At 47.5% G+C, this 22,132-nt stretch overlaps 1 protein-coding gene across 1 annotated transcript in view; it reads left to right on the top strand.

The window, feature by feature from the left end:
- pde4dip (phosphodiesterase 4D interacting protein) overlaps positions 1-22,132 on the top strand; it is a 116,521-nt gene that overhangs the window by 22,622 nt on the left and 71,767 nt on the right. The window contains exon 4 of the mRNA XM_084164200.1: positions 19,157-19,267. Coding sequence (XP_084020326.1) covers positions 19,157-19,267 — 111 coding nt within the window. The remainder of the gene's footprint in view (positions 1-19,156; positions 19,268-22,132) is intronic.

The raw sequence follows: 22,132 nt of genomic DNA, 5'->3' as shown, positions 1-22,132 counted from the left end.
GGAGGACGGCTCGTGGTAATGGCTGGAGCGTAATCAGTGGGATTGTATCAAAGACATCAAACACATTTAATTCGCTCTGTTCCAGACATTATTATGAGCTGTCCTCCCCTCAGCAGTCTCCACTGCTCTTCACTTCATAGTAACAGTACTAAATAGTTTAAACCAAGCCCCCCCTCCCCCTTGTCCCCTGCACACAGAATCCCCCTGAAACCCCACAGAGACAGAGATAAATAATAAATAATATGCCATTTAGCAGACGCTTTTATCCAAAGCGACTTACAGTCATGCGTGCATACATTTTTGTGTATGGGTGGTCCCGGGGATCGAACCCACTACCTTGGCGTTACAAGCGCCGTGCTCTACCAGCTGAGCTACAGAGGACCAGAGAGACACTTTTGTTTATTGTTTTGGCAATGCAAACATATGTTTTCCATGCCAATAAAGCCCTCTCACTCCTACTCCACTCCTCATAACGTACCAGAGAAAACCCACCTGCTAGCCAGAAAACAGGAGAGAGGGAGAGAAAGAGAAAGAGAGAGAAAAATGCATTAGAGAGGAAAAGCCAAAAACCTGGAACATTGTGCTGCGCCCATGTGTCACCATGTATTCCCAATGAGAGGTTCCTGGAAGCGGAAGATTAAAATGCTGTGGTGTTGAAATAGTGAGGTTGTGCTAGTACGGCAGACAGGTGCTTCTAGGGACAGAAAGCGTGTATGACTGATCTGTTAGGATCCTGCCGTGTAAAAGGTCTGATTGGTTGCAGAGAGAGAGAGGAATACCAGGAGCAGAGCAACACCTGACTCTAATCAACATCAGACTGTCTCGTCGCCACCTAAGCTGATCCAACCTCTTTTTAGTCTATCGATCTGTCTCTTCCTCTCTTTTCTTAATTTATTTATCTCTGTCTCTCTTCTCTCTCTTTCTCCATCTCCCCCCTCTCTCTCTCTCTCTCTCTGTCTCTCTTCTCTCTCTTTCTCCATCTCCCCCCCTCTCTCTCTCTCTGTCTCTCTTCTCTCTCTTTCTCCATCTCCCCCCCCCTCTTCTCTCTCTCTCTCTCTCTCTCTCTCTCTCTCTCTCTCTCTCTCTCTCTCTCTCTCTCTCTCTCTCTCTCTCTCTCTCTCTCTCTCTCTCTCTCTCTCTCTCTCTCTGTCTCTCTCTCTGTCTCTCTGTCTCTCTGTCGTCCCCTCTAAAGAATCTGCGAGAACTACCAGGTTGCACGACCAACCAAACCTCCCCAACCACCCACCCAGTAATGTCATTATTTCAGCAGGAAGGAACACTCTGCTCTGTTGTTCTGTGGTTGTGTCCCAAATGGCACCCTATTCCCTATTTAGTGCACTACTTTTGACCAGGACCCATAGGGCTATGGTCAAAAGTAGTGCACTATATATGGAAAAGGGTGCCATTTGGGACGTATCTTGTTTCTCCAGACTGTCTGTCTGTCCCAAGTGACTCAGACCCGTCCTGCAGGGCTGACTGATTGAGATCATAGGTAATGGCCCTGCATTTGACTCAGGACTTTTTAAATTCTGCATGGGATTCTTAAGTGGCATGAGCTCATGTTTTTCTACAATCCTTCTCCCCGACCGGGTCTTGTGATTGAGTGGAAATCGCAGTAATCCCATTTTAAATCACATCAGAGTTGTTATTTTTCTTTAACAACTTTACTCAAGTAACCTCTCCAACCCTGTGAAAATATTTGCACTGCCTATGAAAACATTACAATTGAACCATCAAACTTCTCGTTAAAGACCGCTGCTGCAGCTCCTGCTGTGGATGTTGTGCAGGACAGGGGTGGACTGGACTGGACTTAATATGGGCAGGTATATAACTTATCTGACTCCAACCCAGCCTAGCCCAGCCTAGTTCAGCTCAGGGTCATGTTCAATAAGTCACAAAACAGAAGAAAACTGTCCCAAATGAGTGAAAAGGGGAGGTTGCATCTGTATCCATCCAATAGAAAAGCACTTTATCTTGCTTTGCAAAACCTTTTGCCACGTGTGCCCTAATGAACACAACTCAGCCCAGCCAGAGCCATGCAGTCAGAATTGGGTAATACCGTTTGTAAATACCACCCCAATTATCCCTAACGAGGGTTCTAATAGGAACCAGATGAATGCTTATTTAATTTGTCAGAGAAAGGTAGGAGGGAGAAAAGGAAGGCCAGCTCTGCTTCCGGCAGGGTGAAGCCACGCAGCAGCAACCTGTTATACATAGTTAACCATTTAGCTAGAAACTTGGTACTAAAGACAGTCATTTAGGATGTACTGACTGAATATACGTCTTAAATCTTTGAAATTAAGAGATTCTGCAGTATTTCTGTATTCAATTGTGTCAATGTCTCTTAGTACAAATAACATGTGCTGCTATTTAAATGTTTTCCAAACCCATAAAATCCGGAATAATCGAAAAATCCAAAACATTCATAGCCACTAACTGTTCAGTGGATGCTGTGTCCTAAAGAGGCCTTTTAACTTAATAATATGGTAGCCAGGCAGCAACAAACACAGATCGACAGTGACTAATTATTGCTTTGATTGACAACACAACAGTGGACCAGAGGTTACGTGTATAGGCATGACTGGTCATTTTTTGTGATGTCATTATCTGGGCCAAAAACTCCATCCCACCCGAACAGGCTGAAATTCCTGTGTAGTTTTTTTTCTTCAAAAAAGCTCTTACACAAAAAGGGCATTATCATCCTTTTCACAATTTCAGAGTGTATTTTCGACCTCATAGTTTGGAAATATCATTTAAAAAACAGGAAAATAACTTTTCTTTTTTTTTTTTTTACTGCACTGCTCCTTTAATGTTAGTGAATGCAGCTCACAGAGAGCCACACAGAGGGAGAGATTCCCTGCTCTTCCAGTTACACAAGAGGGCTGAAGAAGAGCAGGCAGCTGTGTGTCTCTGTTAGAGCAGTATGGGAGGCACCCCAGGACAGGACAGAGTTTAGCAGCATTTACTGCACCAGGGATCGGCAAACCTTTGATCCTTCCTAACAAGGAACTTGAGGCTTTATTTTCTGAATGCTCTGGTTAGGTGTGTGTGTGTGTGTGTGTGTGTGTGTGTGTGTGTGTGTGTGCATGCGTAGTTCAGTTATTGAGTTCTACAGATGTGCCCCCTCTCCTCCCCCCTCCCCCTCACCCCTATCCTCACCTCCCTCCCCTCCCCTCACCCCAGACCCCATTATACAGTGACGTTACAGTCTCATCCTGCCAACTGATGGTTCAGTGCAGTCAATGGGGCCCTTGTGTCCCTTTGATTTCTGTCCATGGACAACAAAGAATGGGATGACTCCAGCACATCCATCCTTCCATCCATCCATCCATCCATCCATCCATCCATCCATCCATCCTTCCATCCTTCCATCCTTCCGTCCATCCATCCATCCATCCATCCTTCCTTCCTTCCTTCCTTCCTTCCTTCCTTCCTTCCTTCCTTCCTTCCTTCCTTCCTTCCTTCCTTCCTTCCTTCCTTCCTTCCTTCCTTCCTTCCTTCCTTCCTTCCTTCCTTCCTTCCTTCCTTCCTTCCTTCCTTCCTTCCTTCCTTCCTTCCATCCATCCATCCATCCATCCATCCATCCTTCCTTCCTTCCATCCTTCCATCCTTCCATCCATCCATCCATCCATCCTTCCTTCCTTCCTTCCTTCCTTCCTTCCTTCCTTCCTTCCTTCCTTCCTTCCTTCCTTCCTTCCTTCCTTCCTTCCTTCCTTCCTTCCTTCCTTCCTTCCTTCCTTCCATCCTTCCATCCTTCCTTCCTTCCTTCCTTCCTTCCTTCCTTCCATCCATCCATCCATCCATCCATCCATCCATCCATCCATCCATCCATCCATCCATCCATCCATCCATCCATCCATCCATCTGTGTTATACTACTAGGCCTGTACATACATTACATTGCATACTCTGCAAAGTGCACAGTATCTTACACATGGATACATACAGCCCATCCATTTCAGACACCACTGGGGTCAAGTTCAGGGTTGCCACAGCCACAAAGTCAAAATTGGCTATATTGTAAAACATTCATAAAAACAAACATTTGCTTTTTGGTCTTAATTTAAGGTAAGGGTTAAGCATAAGTTTAAAATCTGATTTTAGGCAGATAAATTGTAGAAATAGGCGGGGTTTAGCCCTAATTCACTTTGTGGCTGTGGTAACTAGTTACGATCCAAGTTCAGCCAGACTCTTCATGGGTTTAAATATTTTACATTACAACCCTCCTGTCTCATTAGACAAGCATGTTGATCAGAGAAGGTGTTAACAGCATAAATGGGTTTGTTTGCCACCCTAATTACAGTGGTAACACTGTAGTACCCACCAGTATACCACCATACCACCATACCACCATACAACCATACCACCACCATACCACCATACCACCATACCACCATACCACTAGTATACCACTATACCACCACCATACCACCATACCACCACCGTACCACCATATCACCACCATACCACTAGTACACCACCATACCACCACCATACCACCATACCACTAGTACACCACTATATCACCACCATCTCACCATACCACCATCATACAATCATACAACCACCATACCACTAGTATACCACTATACCACCACCATACCACCACCATACCACTAGTATACCACTATACCACCACCATACCTCTGTAGCTCAGCTGGTAGAGCACGGCGCTTGTAACGCCAAGGTAGTGGGTTCGATCCCCGGGACCACCCATACACAAAAATGTATGCACGCATGACTGTAAGTCGCTTTGGATAAAAGCGTCTGCTAAATGGCTTATTATTATTTATACCACTAGTATACCACTATACCACTATACCACCACCATACCATCATACCACCATACCACCAGTATACCACCATACCACCACCCTATCACCACACCCCAGTATACCACCACCATACCACTAGTATACCACCATACCACCAGTATACCACCACCATACCACCATACCACTAGTATACCACCATACCACTAGTATACCACCATACCACCAGTATACCACCACCATACCACCATACCACTAGTATACCACCATACCACCACCATACCACTAGTATACCACCATACCACCAGTATACCACCACCATACCACCAGTATACCACCACCATACCACCATACCACTAGTATACCACCATACCACCACCATACCACTAGTATACCACCATACCACCAGTATACCACCACCATACCACCACCATACCACTAGTATACCACCATACCACCAGTATACCACCACCATACCACCAGTATACCACCACCATACCACCATACCACTAGTATACCACCATACCACCACCATACCACCATACCACCATAACACCACCATACCACCACACAGCCAGTATACCACCAACAGTTTACCACCATACCAGCATACTACATCTCTCCTGTTGCCATCTCTTGGATATATTGGGAACTGCGCTTTTCAGTGAGAAGCACAGATTTTAGTTGGTTTGTGTATGTAATGGCCACATTCGTACGCGTGCACACACACACGCACACAGACTCACACACAGACACACACAGACACACACACACACACACACACACACACACACACACACACACACACATGCACATTTTGAGGTTTATGGCCCTGGTACCCCATTCCTCTCTGTTCTGTTTCAGCTGGGCTTCATTCACAAAACTGTTCCTCCGACGATGTTTCCTCCCTCGCTTTCGCTTTGTTCCCCCAGTTGATGTTTGTTTTATCAAAACTGCTCTCCCTGTTCGTCCAAAGTGAATTTGAGCGAAGAGAGAGAAACTCTGGGAAAGATTGGGTTACACGTCTGCGAGAGACAAAAGCGGCCGGTGGAGAGGGTTCATGACAGTTGGCTGTGGTTTGGGTGGGAGAGAACTCGATACCATCATTTAGACCCTCCATAAACACACAGAACCAGAGACAGATGTACTCTGGGAAATAATGCTCTGGGAACAGCAGCGCTTTCCCACAAAGCAGACCTTTCCCCATTACATGAAATGCATGCTTTTATGATTACCTGCAATGTGTTTATGGTTGCTTACACAAACTCATGGAAAGTATTTAGTTGGAAGACTGAGTGTGTAGATAAACTCTCATCAATTAGAGCAGCTATAGTAGTGTAAGGATGTGGAGTGTGTGGTGTTTGTGTGACTGTGTGTGTCTGTGTGTGTATTTGTTAGTGTGTATGTTTTTGATTCACCTTGTTATTATGGCCATCCACTTTCAACCCTCAGTCCTAGTGAAAGAGGAGCTTAGTGGGATCATTTCTTGACGCTCCAGCAGAAACCAAGCCTTTTCCAATCAGACAGCCAACAGTCAGCAAACAGCACAGCCAATCAGACAGCCAACAGTCAGCAAACAGCACAGCCAATCAGACAGCCAACAGTCAGCAAACAGCACAGCCAATCAGACAGCCAACAGTCAGCAAACAGCACAGCCAATCAGACAGCCAACAGTCAGCAAACAGCACAGCCAATCAGACAGCCAACAGTCAGCAAACAGCACAGCCAATCAGACAGCCAACAGTCAGCAAACAGCACAGCCAATCAGACAGCCAACAGTCAGCAAACAGCACAGCCAATCAGACAGCCAACAGTCAGCAAACAGCACAGCCAATCAGACAGCCAACAGTCAGCAAACAGCACAGCAGCAGCAGGTAACTAAAGATGGTTCGCTCATCCTCTCTCTCTCTTTTGAGAGGGATATTCATTGAGTCATCTGTTGTGCTCTCGTTCTCCATCCATCCATCCCTCTCTCTTTCTCCCTCTCTCTCTCTTTCTCTCTCTCTCACCCTCTGTACCCCAACTTCTCCCAATGTCTTTGTCTCTCTCCACCCCCTCTCTCTGATCCTGCTTCCCAGTGGAGAGTGAGGGGAGCTGGGGTGAGGTGTGTGGAGGCGGTGGGTCAGGAGGACACCGAGACCCTGATGCTCTGGTTAATGTGTGTACTGAGACCCACACAGGAAGCTACTGATTGGAGCCGCAGGAGAGAGATGGGTGGGGGTGGAGGTGAAAGTGTTTCATCTCCTCTGATTCATATATATAGTATAGATGCCTATGTGTGGGCGTGATGAAGGCTGTCAGATAGGTTGGAAGTGGAGGTTTGGGGTAATGTATGTATTTTTATTCTGCCTTTTTACTGTTGTGATCTGTGTTCTGGCAGAGAAAGAGAGAATAGAAGGTGAAATGAAAAGGAACTCCTACTGCCAAAAATTAAGTCATGATGGTTTCACCTGGATAACCGACCCAAAATGGCTCCCTAATCACTCCCAGTTGCATCGTGTCTACAGCCAAAATTACTTTGAGGGGATTGTTGAACTAGGACATTAGAGAGCCATTGATCTATTTGGTTTCTTACCTCAGATGATGACAGATGATGCATGGCTGTGTATGGGGAGGATGATTGAGTGGAGGATGATTGGGGAGGATGTTTGGGGAGGCTGATCGAGTGGAGGATGATTGAGTGGAGGATGAGTGAGTGGAGGAGTCTGTATGATTGAAGATGTGGTCTTTAACGTCTCCTTAAGTACACTGATGTCATCCTTCTGTTCTGCAAGTGAGACTATGATGAAGGTAACATATCCCCCTCGTCTGCCCAATCCCTCCCCCTCGCCTGCGCTGCGCCTCCTCCCCCATCTCCTCCTCCCCATCTCCTCCTCCCCCATCTCCTCCTCCCCAATCTCCTCCTCCCCATCTCCTCCTCCCACATCTCCTCCTCCCCCATCTCCTCCTCCCCCATCTCCTCCTCCCCCATCTCCGCCTCCCCCATCTCCTCCTCCCCATCCCCTCCTCCCTATCTCCTCCTCCCCATCTCCTCTTCCCCATCTCCCCCATATCTTCCTCCCATCTCCTCCTCCCCCATATCTTCCTCCCATCTCCTCCTCGCCATCGCCTCCTCCTCCCCATCTCTCCATATCCTCCCCACTTGGATCCTCAACCCCAGCTGGTGCAACAAGACTTAATGGCATGGAGAGTGGTGCTTAGTCTCTCTCTCTCTCTCTCTCTCTCTCTCTCTCTCTCTCTCTCTCTCTCTCTCCTCTCTCTCTCTCCTTCTCTCCTTCTCTCTCTCTCCTACTCTCTTCTCTCTCTCTCTCTCTCTCTCTCTCTCTCCTTCTCTCCTCTCTCTCTCCTTCTCTCCTTCTCTCTTCTCTCTCTCTCTCTCTCTCTCTCTCTCTCTCTCTCTCTCTCTCTCTCTCTCTCTCTCTCTCTCTCTCTCTCTCTCTCTCCTTCTCTTCTCTCTCTCTCTCTCTCTCTCTCTCTCTCTCTCTCTCTCTCTCTCTCTCTCTCTCTCTCTCTCTCTCTCTCTCTCTCTCTCTCTCTCTCTCCTCTCTCTCACTCTCACTCTCACTCTCACTCCTCTCACTCTCTCTCTCTCTCTCTCTCTCTCTCCTTCTCATACACAGGCACAGACACAAAAGTATCTCTCTCATACGTTCTTTGTCTCTTTCGTCCATCTAATCGTGTGACAAGCAAATACATTTTTGAGAAATAGAAATTCTGAGAAGTACGTCTACCTTCAAAATTCGCAAGAAGACGAAGTAAAGCCAGAAATACAGACAAATGCACAAAGGCAGGGTCCATTGGCCCAGAGCTGAGCTGACAGGGTTCCTTTCCTCCCTAGTCCCTACCCAGCAGCCCCAGCAGCAGCAGTAGTGTTAGCCCCAGGAGCCTCCTGAGTCAGGGCCCTGCTGCCCTCTCTGGGAGTATCACTGCACTATCGACCAGAGCTCCAGGCCAGGGGCCATCCGTCACAGTCTGCACTGGGAAAGGCTCACTTCCGGGGGTCAGGTAACACAGACAGTCTAGGTCAGGAAGACCGGCGTTGGAGCTTCTGATCCCGGGCCAAAGAATGCTCCAAGAGTCCGGATTTGGTTCCAGTTTATAAAGTCACCCGTCCAGTAAATGGTACGGTCTGGGACGTTTGAGTTCCACCTGGCGAGAATACACCTTCCAGTATCTAGCGGGGGGGGGTTGATATATAAAGCATGAGGTTAATGTGGCGTCGACAGAGAGGTGAACGTCTCCTCTCATTGATTACACCCAGTAGACCAGTATACAGCTGGAGACAAGACGCTGTGAGACCAGGCTGCCCTGCATTGCTTACGCTATTTATTACTCTGTTCCCCACAAAATACATGACATCAGCTGTGTGTGTAATACTGAGAGAGGCGCAATAATTTCAAAGGTCAATAGCCTCTTTAACCCAGAGCAGCCAATAGCCTCTTTAACCCAGAGCAGCCAATAGCCTCTTCAACCCAGAGCAGCCAATAGCCTCTTTAACCCAGAGCAGCCAATAGCCTCTTTAACCCAGAGCAGCCAATAGCCTCTTCAACCCAGAGCAGCCAATAGCCTCTTTAACCCAGAGCAGCCAATAGCCTCTTTAACCCAGAGCAGCCAATAGCCTCTTCAACCCAGAGCAGCCAATAGCCTCTTTAACCCAGAGCAGCCAATAGCCTCTTCAACCCAGAGCAGCCAATAGCCTCTTTAACCAAGAGCAGCCAATAGCCTCTTTAACCCAGAGCAGCCAATAGCCTCTTTAACCCAGAGCAGCCAATAGCCTCTTCAACCCAGAGCAGCCAATAGCCTCTTCAACCCAGAGCAGCCAATAGCCTCTTTAACCCAGAGCAGCCAATAGCCTCTTCAACCCAGAGTCAGTCTCTGGATGTATGAACTACAGACTACAGGCCTAGCCTGACCACATAGCCATACCAAGTGTTTGTGTCTTACTTTTTTATATTTTTATAAATCCTGTCTCTTTCTCACTTGGCATCATTAAGCTCAAAACAACAGGCGTAGAAGTACTGTAAGTACCCATGGAAACACAGCGACGCCTGTAACCAAACACTGCCGCCAGGGGCGACGGCTCGCTAAGACCTAGCGTGTGACCTGCTCTTTATCCTGCACTGCTGGGTTCTGCCCCCGTCCAGGCCCCGTGGAGCGTAGGCAGGCAGGCAGTCAGCAAGGGTGTGGGCCGTTTGAGAAGGCCTGTGGAGAGGCAGGGGTACGGGATAGGGGTGTGTGGGAAAGTAATGTAAAGTGTGTGTGCATGTAAAAATGTATGCGCACATGACTGTAAGTCGCTTTGGATAAAAGCGTCTGCTAAATGGCATATTACATTATATTATTATATGTGTGTGCATTTTGCATGCGTTTATGTGTGTGAGTGTGTGTATGTTTCTGGATGGCTATAAGTGTTGTGTGCTAGGGGTTACGGGCAGCGTATAGGTTAGTCAGTGTTGGGTCTGTTTTTCTGGCCGTGGTTGGGACCAGGGGGTTGATGTGCCATAAGGGTTCTTTCTGGAGTGCAGTGGGGTTGGCAGGCAGGCTGGAAAGTGATCCTCCACCACCCATCCACCACCCACCCCCTCTCCCTCCCTCAGTACCAGCGTACGTACCCCTGATGGGAAGCTGGCAGAGGGAGAGAGCCCCACCCCCATTACACTACTCCATCCTCCACTCACATACCACTGGCACCATGCTCTGCCACCACATCTGGGATGGATTTAACAGAGAAACAGAGAGATGGAAGGAGAGAGGGAGAGATGAAGAGAAGGGGGAAGAGAAAGCAAAAGAGAGGGAGGGAGCATGCTGCTTGATGAGAGAGGGGAAGAAGTAGAAGGGATATCACCCTCTCTGTGACTTCCTCGTGTTACCATGGCAACAAAAGTCGACTGACAGACCGAGGCAGCGAATAAGTGTTTGTTCTATCTGGTAATGGATTAATAATGGAATTTATTTACGTATAGCCTGTAAAGATATGCTCATATTGTGTTGCATTGGGGTTACAGATTCAGAGTTCAGGGACAGTTTAATTTTTTTTTTTATATATGATTCATTATGCCACACTTTTAAGTTAATTAGCTCTATTCAAAGATATCCGGGGACTCTTGTCTGTGCTGCACCTATTCAAGCATACTTTGAAAAGACTCATACATGACATGACTTTACATGACATTACTTTACATTGCATCACATCGCAGTAAAAGTCAGTACGGTTGCTTTGGCATTTGTTTCCCTGGATACAGCGAAACAGAACATTTTCTGCTTCATTTATTTCCCTTGTAAATAGGCTCCAAACAGTGGCATTTTATGATTGTCTGCCCAATTTTTATATGCATAATTATGGACCTTGCGGTGTAAGCAGTAATAATTATGAGATTGGACAATTTTAAATAAACAGAAGTGCTGCCCCATAAAAATAATTAGAGTATTTTAAATGGTTGTTAAATATTGCTGTTTTTACTAACAGTATGAGAACAGTAGCACACATGGCCTTTTTCCATTTGATAATTTATGATGTATTATTATTTACTATTTATTTATAGTGTGAATACAGTAGCCCTATGTATATTATTGCAGATACAGTATATTGGCAGTTTGGAAAAGTCCCCATCAAATCAAATCAAATCAACTTTTATTTGCCACATGCGCACAGTGAAATGCTTCCTTACAAGCCCTTAACCAACAATGCAGTTTTAAGATGAATAAAAAGTGTTAAGTAAAAAATAGATAAGTAAAAATAAAATAAATAATAATAATAATAACTAAAGAGCAGCAGTAAAATAAAATAACAGTAGGGAGGCTATATACATATTATATACAGGGGGTACCGGTACAGAGTCAATGTGTTAGTCTATGTAATAACAGTAGGGAGGCTATATACAGGGGGTACCGGTACAGAGTCAATGTGTTAGTCTATGTAATAACAGTAGTGAGGCTATATACAGGGGGTACCGGTACAGAGTCAATGTGTTAGTCAATGTAATAACAGTAGGGAGGCTATATACATATTATATACAGTGGGTACCGGTACAGAGTCAATGTGTTAGTCTATGTAATAACAGTAGGGAGGCTATATACAGGGGGTACCGGTACAGAGTCAATGTGTTAGTCTATGTAATAACAGTAGGGAGGCTATATACAGGGGGTACCGGTACAGAGTCAATGTGTTAGTCAATGTAATAACAGTAGGGAGGCTATATACAGGGGGTACCGGTACAGAGTCAATGTGTTAGTCAATGTAGTAACAGTAGGGAGGCTATATACAGGGGGTACCGGTACAGAGTCAATGTGTTAGTCTATGTAATAACAGTAGGGAGGCTATATACAGGGGGTACCGGTACAGAGTCAATGTGTTAGTCTATGTAATAACAGTAGTGAGGCTATATACAGGGGGTACCGGTACAGAGTCAATGTGTTAGTCAATGTAATAACAGTAGGGAGGCTATATACATATTATATACAGGGGGTACCGGTACAGAGTCAATGTGTTAGTCTATGTAATAACAGTAGGGAGGCTATATACAGGGGGTACCGGTACAGAGTCAATATGTTAGTTGATGTAATAACAGTAGGGAGGCTATATACAGGGGGTACCGGTACAGAGTCAATGTGTTAGTCTATGTAATAACAGTAGGGAGGCTATATACAGGGGGTACCGGTACAGAGTCAATGTGTTAGTCTATGTAATAACAGTAGGGAGGCTATATACAGGGGGTACCGGTACAGAGTCAATGTGTTAGTCAATGTAATAACAGTAGGGAGGCTATATACAGGGGGTACCGGTACAGAGTCAATGTGTTAGTCAATGTAATAACAGTAGGGAGGCTATATACAGGGGGTACCGGTACAGAGTCAATGTGTTAGTCTATGTAATAACAGTAGGGAGGCTATATACAGGGGGTACCGGTACAGAGTCAATGTGTTAGTCTATGTAATAACAGTAGGGAGGCTATATACAGGGGGTACCGGTATAGAGTCAATGTGTTAGTCGATGTAATAACAGTAGTGAGGCTATATACAGGGGGTACCGGTACAGAGTCAATGTGTTAGTCTATGTAATAACAGTAGGGAGGCTATATACAGGGGGTACCGGTACAGAGTCAATGTGTTAGTAGATGTAATAACAGTAGGGAGGCTATATACAGGGGGTACCGGTACAGAGTCAATATGTTAGTTGATGTAATAACAGTAGTGAGGCTATATACAGGGGATACCGGTACAGAGTCAATATGTTAGTTGATGTAATAACAGTAGGGAGGCTATATACAGGGGGTACCGGTACAGAGTCAATGTGTTGGTCTATGTAATAACAGTAGGGAGGCTATATACATATTATATACAGGGGGTACCGGTACAGAGTCAATGTGTTAGTCAATGTAATAACAGTAGGGAGGCTATATACATATTATATACAGGGGGTACCGGTACAGAGTCAATGTGTTAGTCGATGTAATAACAGTAGGGAGGCTATATACAGGGGGTACCGGTACAGAGTCAATGTGCGGGGGCACAGGTTAGTCGAGGTAATATGTACATGTGGGTAGAGTTAAAGTGCAATACAAATAGTCTGGATAGCCATGATTAGCTGTTCAGGAGTCTTATGGCTTGGGGGTAGAAGCTGTTAAGAAGCCTTTTGGACCTAGACTTGGCGCTCCGGTACCGCTTGCAGAGAGAACAGTCTATGACTAGGGTGGCTGGAGTCTTTGATAATTTTTAGGGCCTTCCTCTGACACCGCCAGGTATAGAGGTCCTGGATGGCAGGATGCTCTCGAAGGTGCAGCTGTAGAACTTTTTGAGGATCTGAGGACCCATGCCAAATCTTTTCAGTCTCCTGAGGGGTAATAGGCTTTGTCGTGCCCTCTTCACGACTGTCTTGGTGTGTTTGGACCATGATAGTTTGTTGGTGATGTGAACACCAAGGAACTTGAAGCTCAGACTGTATAACTCATTTAATGATGAGGATTTGGAGTGAAAAGTGCCTGTAACCTCAGTATCTTCTCTTCCAGTGCTGTGTGATCTACTCTACTTGGTTCCCATTTGGGTGGTTGTGTCATTCTACTCAGTGTTGGCCTTATCGACAGGGACCTTCTGACACCTTTCCATGGACAAACTCAACTAGCGCTAGTTTTATATGGCAAGCTGACTTACAGCCATAGGCTCTCAACTCACACCACACAACTGTACTTCCTCTAAGATCCTTTCCTTTACATTTTTTACATTTTAGTCATTTTAGCAGACGCTCTTATCCAGAGCGACTTACAGTTTTAGTGAGTGCATACATTTTTCATACTGGCCCCCCGTGGGAATCGAACCCACAACCCTGGCGTTGTAAGCGCCATGCTCTACCAACTGAGCTACAGGAGGCCAGTACCTCTCGTTCCTTCACAGTTTTTCTTGTGGTTATTTTCTGGTCTCTTGTTGCACATTTAGTTTGAAAACAACGTTCTAATTAAAGAACCATATGCAAATATCATAGCTGCATTGTGACCCTAGGTCTCTCCTGTGAAGAGTAGAGTATCCCTATTAATTAATTAACCCTATGGTCCAGGCCCTGTCAGAGACTGAGGCAGCCCTATGGTCCAGGCCCTGTCAGAGACTGAGGCAGCCCTATGGTCCAGGCCCTGTCAGAGACTGAGGCAGCCCTATGGTCCAGGCCCTGTCAGAGACTGAGGCAGCCCTATGGTCCAGGCCCTGTCAGAGACTGAGGCAGCCCTATGGTCCAGGCCCCGTCAGAGACTGAGGCAGCCCTATGGTCCAGGCCCCGTCAGAGACTGAGGCAGCCCTATGGTCCAGGCCCTGTCAGAGACTGAGGCAGCCCTATGGTCCAGGCCCTGTCAGAGACTGAGGCAGCCCTATGGTCCAGGCCCTGTCAGAGACTGAGGCAGCCCTATGGTCCAGGCCCTGTCAGAGACTGAGGCAGCCCTATGGTCCAGGCCCCGTCAGAGACTGAGGCAGCCCTATGGTCCAGGCCCCGTCAGAGACTGAGGCAGCCCTATGGTCCAGGCCCTGTCAGAGACTGAGGCAGCCCTATGGTCCAGGCCCCGTCAGAGACTGAGGCAGCCCTATGGTCCAGGCCCCGTCAGAGACTGAGGCAGCCCTATGGTCCAGGCCCCGTCAGAGACTGAGGCAGCCCTATGGTCCAGGCTCCATCAGAGACTGATCTATCTAGCTGGCATAATTGGCCTCTTATTAATGGCGGTTGGTTAGGTGGAAGACAGCCTCCTGCCTCTCTCCTATCTGACTGCTGTTCCCCAAACTGCTTCTGACACATGGAGGAAGGGGTTAGGAAACTGTTATGACTACCTTCGACAAGGGGCACCATGGAAACACAATAGCGGTCTATGGGAAATGCAAATTAAGGGGTTGGGGGGTTGAGAACGGGACGCGGCTGTCACGCTCTGGCTCCGGGACTTTGTATGTTGAGCCAGGGTGTGTTCGTTTTGTTGTGTTTGGTTTGGTTTTGGTTGTGTTTCCTTGTTTGGTCGTGTGACTCCCAATCAGTGGTAACGAGTGTCAGCTGTCGGCTCGTTATCTCTGATTGGGAGCCATATTTAAACTGTCAGTGTTCACCTTAGTGTTGTGGGTTTTTGTTCCGTATTCAGTCTTTGTCACTGTGGACTTCACGTATCATCATTGTTTGTTGTTTTGGCATTGAGTACTTTAATTTAATAAAGTCATGTTCACTCAACGCGCTGCGCTTTGGTCTCATTCGTCAGACGATCGTGACAGAAAAACCCACCGTACCAGGACCAAGCAGCGTGTCCAGGAGCCAAGGGTCTGGACATGGGAGGAGATTTTGGAAGGTAAAGGGTCTTGGACTTGGGAGGAGATCCTGGATGGGATGGATCGCCGGCCATGGAGTAAAACAGTGGAGAGGCGACTGAGAGAGGAGCAACGGCGTCAGCAGGGCCATCGTCGGAAGGACGAGAGGCAACCCCAAAAAGTTTTTTGGGGGGGGCACATGGCTTGGGCGGCTGGGCAGCAGGAGGCTGCCACAGGGAGACGTGGAGAGAAGGCTACCGGATTACGGGAGCCATTGGCGAGTAGAGGGAGGGAAGTAGTTGAGGCACGGCGTGAGAGACTGAGGTGTGTTACCAGTCCGGTCCGGCCCGTTCCTGATCCCCGGTTAAGGCCAGTGGTGTGTGTTCCCAGTATGGACCGGCCTGTTCCTACTCCACGCACCAAGTCCACGGTGTGCGTCGCCAGCCCAGCCCGGCCTGTTCCTGCTCCACGCACAAAGCCTACGGTGTGCGTCGACAGCCCTGCCCGGCCTGTTCCTGCTCCACGTACCAGACCTACGGTGTGCGTCGCCAGCCCAGCCCGGCCTGTTCCTGCTCAACGCACAAAGCCTACGGTGTGCGTCGCCAGCCCAGCCCGGCCTGTTCCTGCTCAACGCACAAAGCCTACGGTGTGCGTCGCCAGCCCAGCCCGGCCTGTTCCTGCTCCACGCACAAAACCTACGGTGTGCGTCGCCAGCCCAGCCCGGCCTGTTCCTGCTCCACGCACAAAACCTACGGTGTGCGTCGCCAGCCCAGCCCGGCCTGTTCCTGCTCAACGCACAAAGCCTACTGTGTGCGTCGCCAGCCCAGCCCGGCCTGTTCCTGCTCAACGCACAAAGCCTACGGTGTGCGTCGCCAGCCCAGCCCGGCCTGTTCCTGCTCAACGCACAAAGCCTACGGTGTGCGTCGCCAGCCCAGCCCGGCCTGTTCCTGCTCCACGCACAAAACCTACGGTGTGCGTCGCCAGCCCAGCCCGGCCTGTTCCTGCTACTCGCGCCAAGCCAAGGGTGCGAGTCGTCAGCCTGGTCCAGCCCGTTCCTGCTACTCGCACCAAGCCAAGGGTGCGAGTCGTCAGCCTGGTCCAGCCCGTTCCTGCTACTCGCACCAAGCCAGGGGTACGAGTCGTCGGCCTGGTCCAGCCCGTTCCTGTTACTCGCACCAAGCCAAGGTTGCGAGTCGTCAGCCTGGTTCAGCTCGTCCCTGCTACTCGCACCAAGCCAAGGGTGCGAGCCGTCAGCCTGATCCAGCCCATTCCTACTACTCGCACCAAGCCAGGGATGCGAGTCGTCAGCCTGGTGAGGCCCGGTCCGGCTCCACGCATCAAGCCTAGGGTGCGTATCGTCAGCCAGGTCCGGTCCGTTCCTGCCTCACGCGCCAAGCCAGGGGTGCGCGTCGTCAGTCCAGATCCTACCAGCTGGGTCAGATCGGACCGGGGGCGCTACGGGGGGATTGAAGAAGGGTGGTGGTCAAGCCCGGAGCCGGAGCCGCCTCCGAGGAGTAATGCCCACCCAGCCCTCCCCTGTTTGGGGTTTTTGAGGCGCGGTCGCAGTCCGCGCCTTTAGGGGGGGGTACTGTCACGCTCTGGCTCCGGGACTTTGTATGTTGAGCCAGGGTGTGTTCGTTTTGTTGTGTTTGGTTTGGTTTTGGTTGTGTTTCCTTGTTTGGTCGTGTGACTCCCAATCAGTGGTAACGAGTGTCAGCTGTCGGCTCGTTATCTCTGATTGGGAGCCATATTTAAACTGTCAGTGTTCACCTTAGTGTTGTGGGTTTTTGTTCCGTATTCAGTCTTTGTCACTGTGGACTTCACGTATCGTCATTGTTTGTTGTTTTGGCATTGAGTACTTTAATTTAATAAAGTCATGTTCACTCAACGCGCTGCGCTTTGGTCTCATTCGTCAGACGATCGTGACAGCGGCTCAGCTCTGCTTGACGAGGGAGGGAAGTCACAGCTGGAAAATGTCTATGAGATGTGGCTGGTGTGACGTAGGAGCCTTTCACTACTCAGATATTTATCTGGACGGCTTTAATCCAGTCTGATTGTAATAATGGATGCTTAGATACACCCCAATAATAAAAAACAGTGGGGTACAATTTAAAAGTTGGTACGGGACTCCCGAAAATGTCTGGATGTGCTCTATCCCATGTAGTACAGTCACTAGACTATGAGCAGTCGTCGGAAAGGGAAAGTACATTGATAGAATAGGGATGGTTTCATTTTCCATGCATCTGGTTTGGTTACATTCAATGATCTCTTCTGAATGAGCTCTAATTGGGTTGTAATGGGTTATGGGTGTTCTGGTGTTCTCTCCAGCTCTGCCATAGTCTATACATTGTGATGGATTAAATGTATTGTATTGATTGTAATGGGTGGACTGGACTGGGGTTCTCTCTCTACAGCTCTGCTGTAACCTATATGATAGAATACAGTGTTGTCACAGATGATGATCGTTCTCTGACCTGTTTGTGTCTCAGCCACTCAGTCGCTGGCCTGGCCTAGCCATTGCAGTCTTGTTTACTTACTGTTTGTATGGTCTACTCTTCATACACCTCTCATTGGTGTGTGTGTGTGCACTCATGTGTGTGTGTGTGTGTGTGTGTGTGTGTGTGCACTCGTGTGTGTGTGTGTGTGTGTGTGCGTGTGTGCGTGTGTGTGTGTGTGTGTGTGTCAGTCTGTTTTAGTGTCTTTCCCTCACTTCCACTACCCTTCTACCCCTCACGGCCCACAGGACAGCGCTACTCTGGAATTCCACAGTGACAGCCAGAGCGTTATAGCTCCTAAAAATATCCCTGGATCAGTGCAGCATTCCGGGGTTCAGAGTGTAGTGTTTCCACTAACTCATGTGAACAGGGCAGGAGAGTGGAGCTATAGCACCCCCTTCAGGTCAGATAGCGTCTAGTAACTTCATGGTTGTCAAATGTTGACATTCGTATCTCATATGCTTCACTCTAGATATACATGAACTAACAGTGTTGTCTCAGCATTTCTGGTTCCAGTTCAACTAGTTTAGGTGTTTTGCAGTTTCAGACTGGTCTCAGACTGGCCTCTGCCAAATCACTTAGTCCTCTCCTGGGTGGATGGCCTCCAAATCACTAAGGGATCAAATTGAAGGCTACTGCACAAAGTCAAGTGACATACAGTATGCATTACCTATCAGCTACAGCAGCAGAACAGCTCTGCCTGTGGTCTGTCTGAGCCATTCTCTCCGGCCTGTGTCAGATTCCTGGGATAACTTCCCAGTGTTAAAAAAAGAAACTAAGACACAACTCTTTAACACCCCTCCCCCCTCCTCCAACACCCCCAACCCCCACTGCCACTGCCAATGCCCCCCTCAGCCCCAGCCCCCCCCCCTTCCATGTAGAAAACGAGGGGGCAGCTCTCCTCTCTGAGTTTGACTGTCACTCCATAGTTGACCGTTAGTGTTGTTGACCGTTAGACAGTAATGACTGTTCTACTGATAGATTTGAAATGATCTTTGTTCATGTTATTACGTTTTTGTTCAGTGTTGCTTTAGTTAGGATGCGGGACTGAATGGGGGGGTCTGTTGCCCCCTGTGAAAAACCTGTCACCATGTCTAACAGTTTCCGTGGTTACCGCACTATTTCTCAGCACCTGAACGACCTGAAGAAGGAGAACTTCAGCCTGAAGCTGAGAATCTACTTCCTGGAGGAGAGGATCCAGCAGAAGTACGAGGACAGCAGCCACGATGTCCACAAGAGGGTGAGTCTCACTGGGGCAATGAAGGGTGGAGGAGAGGGGGTAGGAGCAGCCACGATGTCCACAAGAGGGTGAGTCTCAAGAGAGACAGAGGAGGGGGTTGCAGGGGCAGGGGATGGGAGCTTCATGGGGAGAATAGCCATTTGTTGCTATTTTACTATTTCATATGCAGTGTTGCTATTTAATGTGCTGCTGCTGCAGTGTGTGTGTGTGTGTGTGTGTGTGTGTGTGTGTGTGTGTGTGTGTGTGTGTGTGTGTGACAGAGAGAGAGGGTGAGATAGTTTTGGGTGAAGGTCTATGCTGTGTGGTCTGGGTTCATCATACATGAAAATGCTTATTTAGCTCCAGATGATGAAAGAGTCATGCTAAGTCACGCAATTGAATGAATGAATGAATGAATGAATACAGTAATCATGGCCCAGTGTATCTCCTATGCTTGTTTACAGTACATACTGTAGTTTCAAGCGCTCTTCCTGTTGACTGTTTATGCTGCAGCTCCCAGCCAGTGATGATCACGATACCTGACAGCAGGTCTCAGACCTGTTTCTGAGTGTTAACTGCAGCTGCCAATCACACTGCCCTGTCCTTAGAGACTGATCTGAGCTCAGAGATAGTAGAGTAAACCCAGAGCAAGAGCTAATATAAAGAGAATTTGTAAACCGCTTTCCTGCTGTCAAATGACCAAATTGCCCTCTAGTGGCCTCATCAGTGGAATGTTATTCATATTCAAAAAACCCACCGAAAATCCAGTGTTTCTATGTCAAACAGTTTTGTTATATTTCAGTCTTCTGTGAAATACATTTCAACTCTGTATCTGACATGGTATAATGTGTCTTCTTTTTTTAAAGCCCATAACCATGTGTGTGAGATGTATACTTTTGTTTAAAGTAGATTTGTTTAAGACTACCAAGTAACACTCTGTGTGACCCTGATTTAGCCCACTGCAGTAAAATATAATAATACCTGGAACGTGATAACTAGTGTGAACAATGCAATGTCTTCCATTAGATCACATGAGCCCGAAGTTATACTGTATATTTATTTTGAAAAACAGACCTGCCCACCTGCCTTTAAAAAGCTGACTGGTTAAGACTGGTTGAGACCGGTCGTTGTGGCAAAGGTGATACCCCAGCAGCTGCTGTCTGGCCTGGGGGCAGTGGGCCAATAGTATTTGAGAAAATCCCTTCGACGCCACCAATCAGAGACCCCAAGTGAACACCTCAGAGTTTCAAACAGATATCAGCTTTCTATATCCACCCCTCTGACATTACTGCAGGCTACAGTCAAATCAGGTACAGTATATGATAGGCGATCATTTACTCTATGAACAGTTTATGCCTTTATACCTGTAGCCTATCTGCTGCAGGGAGACTACCAGATCAGCTTTCTGTGTGACTTTCTCTGACTGCAGCCTTAGACACCTAGCCTGGTCCCAGATCTGTTTGTGCTGTCTTGCCAACTCCACTGCTGTCATCATCAAATCAATGCAATGGAGTTGGCAAGACTGCACAAACAGATCTGGGACCAGGCTACTAGACACCTACAGCTGCTGTAATAAACCACTGGGTCGGTGATAATCCACTGTGTTGGCTAACTAGATGTTTACTTCATTAATATTCAACTTTGATATTACCTTTGAAGCATAAAGATCATCCCTCCATCAGCTCCCCCAGTAGAGGATGAAGGTTAATCGCCTTCATCTTGTTATCCACAGCATAGAAATAAAGGTTATCATGATCATATTATAACGATATCATCAATGGATGATCTCCTTGTAATCCAGGGACTTATTTCTATGAAGTGCAGAGCAACAATTAAGGACCGACAGAGCGACTGTACAACAATGTTTTGTGTCCAGACAAGCCATGACCAATACCAATATAATCAAATCAGATGAAAACATCTGATTGTAACATTTGTTTTGCTCCTTCTAAATGCCATGGCTGCAAAGTATGTGCAGTTAACTTCGTGCACCTCCTGATTAACAATGTTGACAGAACAGAGACATGCAGTAGTCAGTCCAGTAATATTGACAGAACAGAGACAGTAGTCCAGTAATATTGACAGAACAGAGACAGTAGTCCAGTAATATTGAGAGAACAGAGACAGTAGTCCAGTAATATTGAGAGAACAGAGACAGTAGTCCAGTAATATTGACAGAACAGAGACAGTAGTCCAGTAATATTGAGAGAATAGAGACAGTAGTCCAGTAATATTGACAGAACAGAGACAGTAGTCCAGTAATATTGACAGAACAGAGACAGTAGTCCAGTAATATTGACAGAACAGAGACAGTAGTCCAGTAATATTGACAGAACAGAGACAGTAGTCCAGAAATGTTGAGACTCACATGATTCTGCCCTTATTGGACTGACCTCATTTGGCCCAGTAATAATTATAGGCCCATTCCCTACTAACCTAAATAATAAAGTTAGCTGGAGGAATCCCGGCCCCAGGATACTGTAGCAGGAATACGGAGGGACATTGTGTGTGTGCGTGTGTGTTTATGATGCTTGTGTGCGTGCATGCATTCGTCGTGCGTGTGTGGGCAGTGTGTGTGTGTGTTTGTGAGATTGTGCATGTGTGCGCGGCTTTGTGCGTGTGTGTGTGTGTGTGTCAATGTCCATACATGCAGTGTATGTGTAGGTATGCACACACGGTTTACAGAGTAACAGGCTAGCAATTCAACATGTCTTTGTTATGAGTTCTATATCATACTGTATATCTAACAAGCCACATGAGTGTTCCCATAGCCATTAACAGGCTGTTGCTGCCCTGCTCCAGTACCTGGGGTTATAACTGTCCCTGTTGCTATGGGCTGGGGGCGGTGGGGGGAAGAGAGGGGAGGGTGTTAGATAGGTGGCTGGG

Source organism: Coregonus lavaretus, assembly GCF_964263955.1.
Source record: "Coregonus lavaretus genome assembly, chromosome: 6".
Classification (NCBI taxonomy): domain Eukaryota; kingdom Metazoa; phylum Chordata; class Actinopteri; order Salmoniformes; family Salmonidae; genus Coregonus; species Coregonus lavaretus.
The sequence above is the reverse complement of the archived record's forward strand: the minus strand, read 5'-3'. Positions and strand labels throughout refer to the sequence as shown.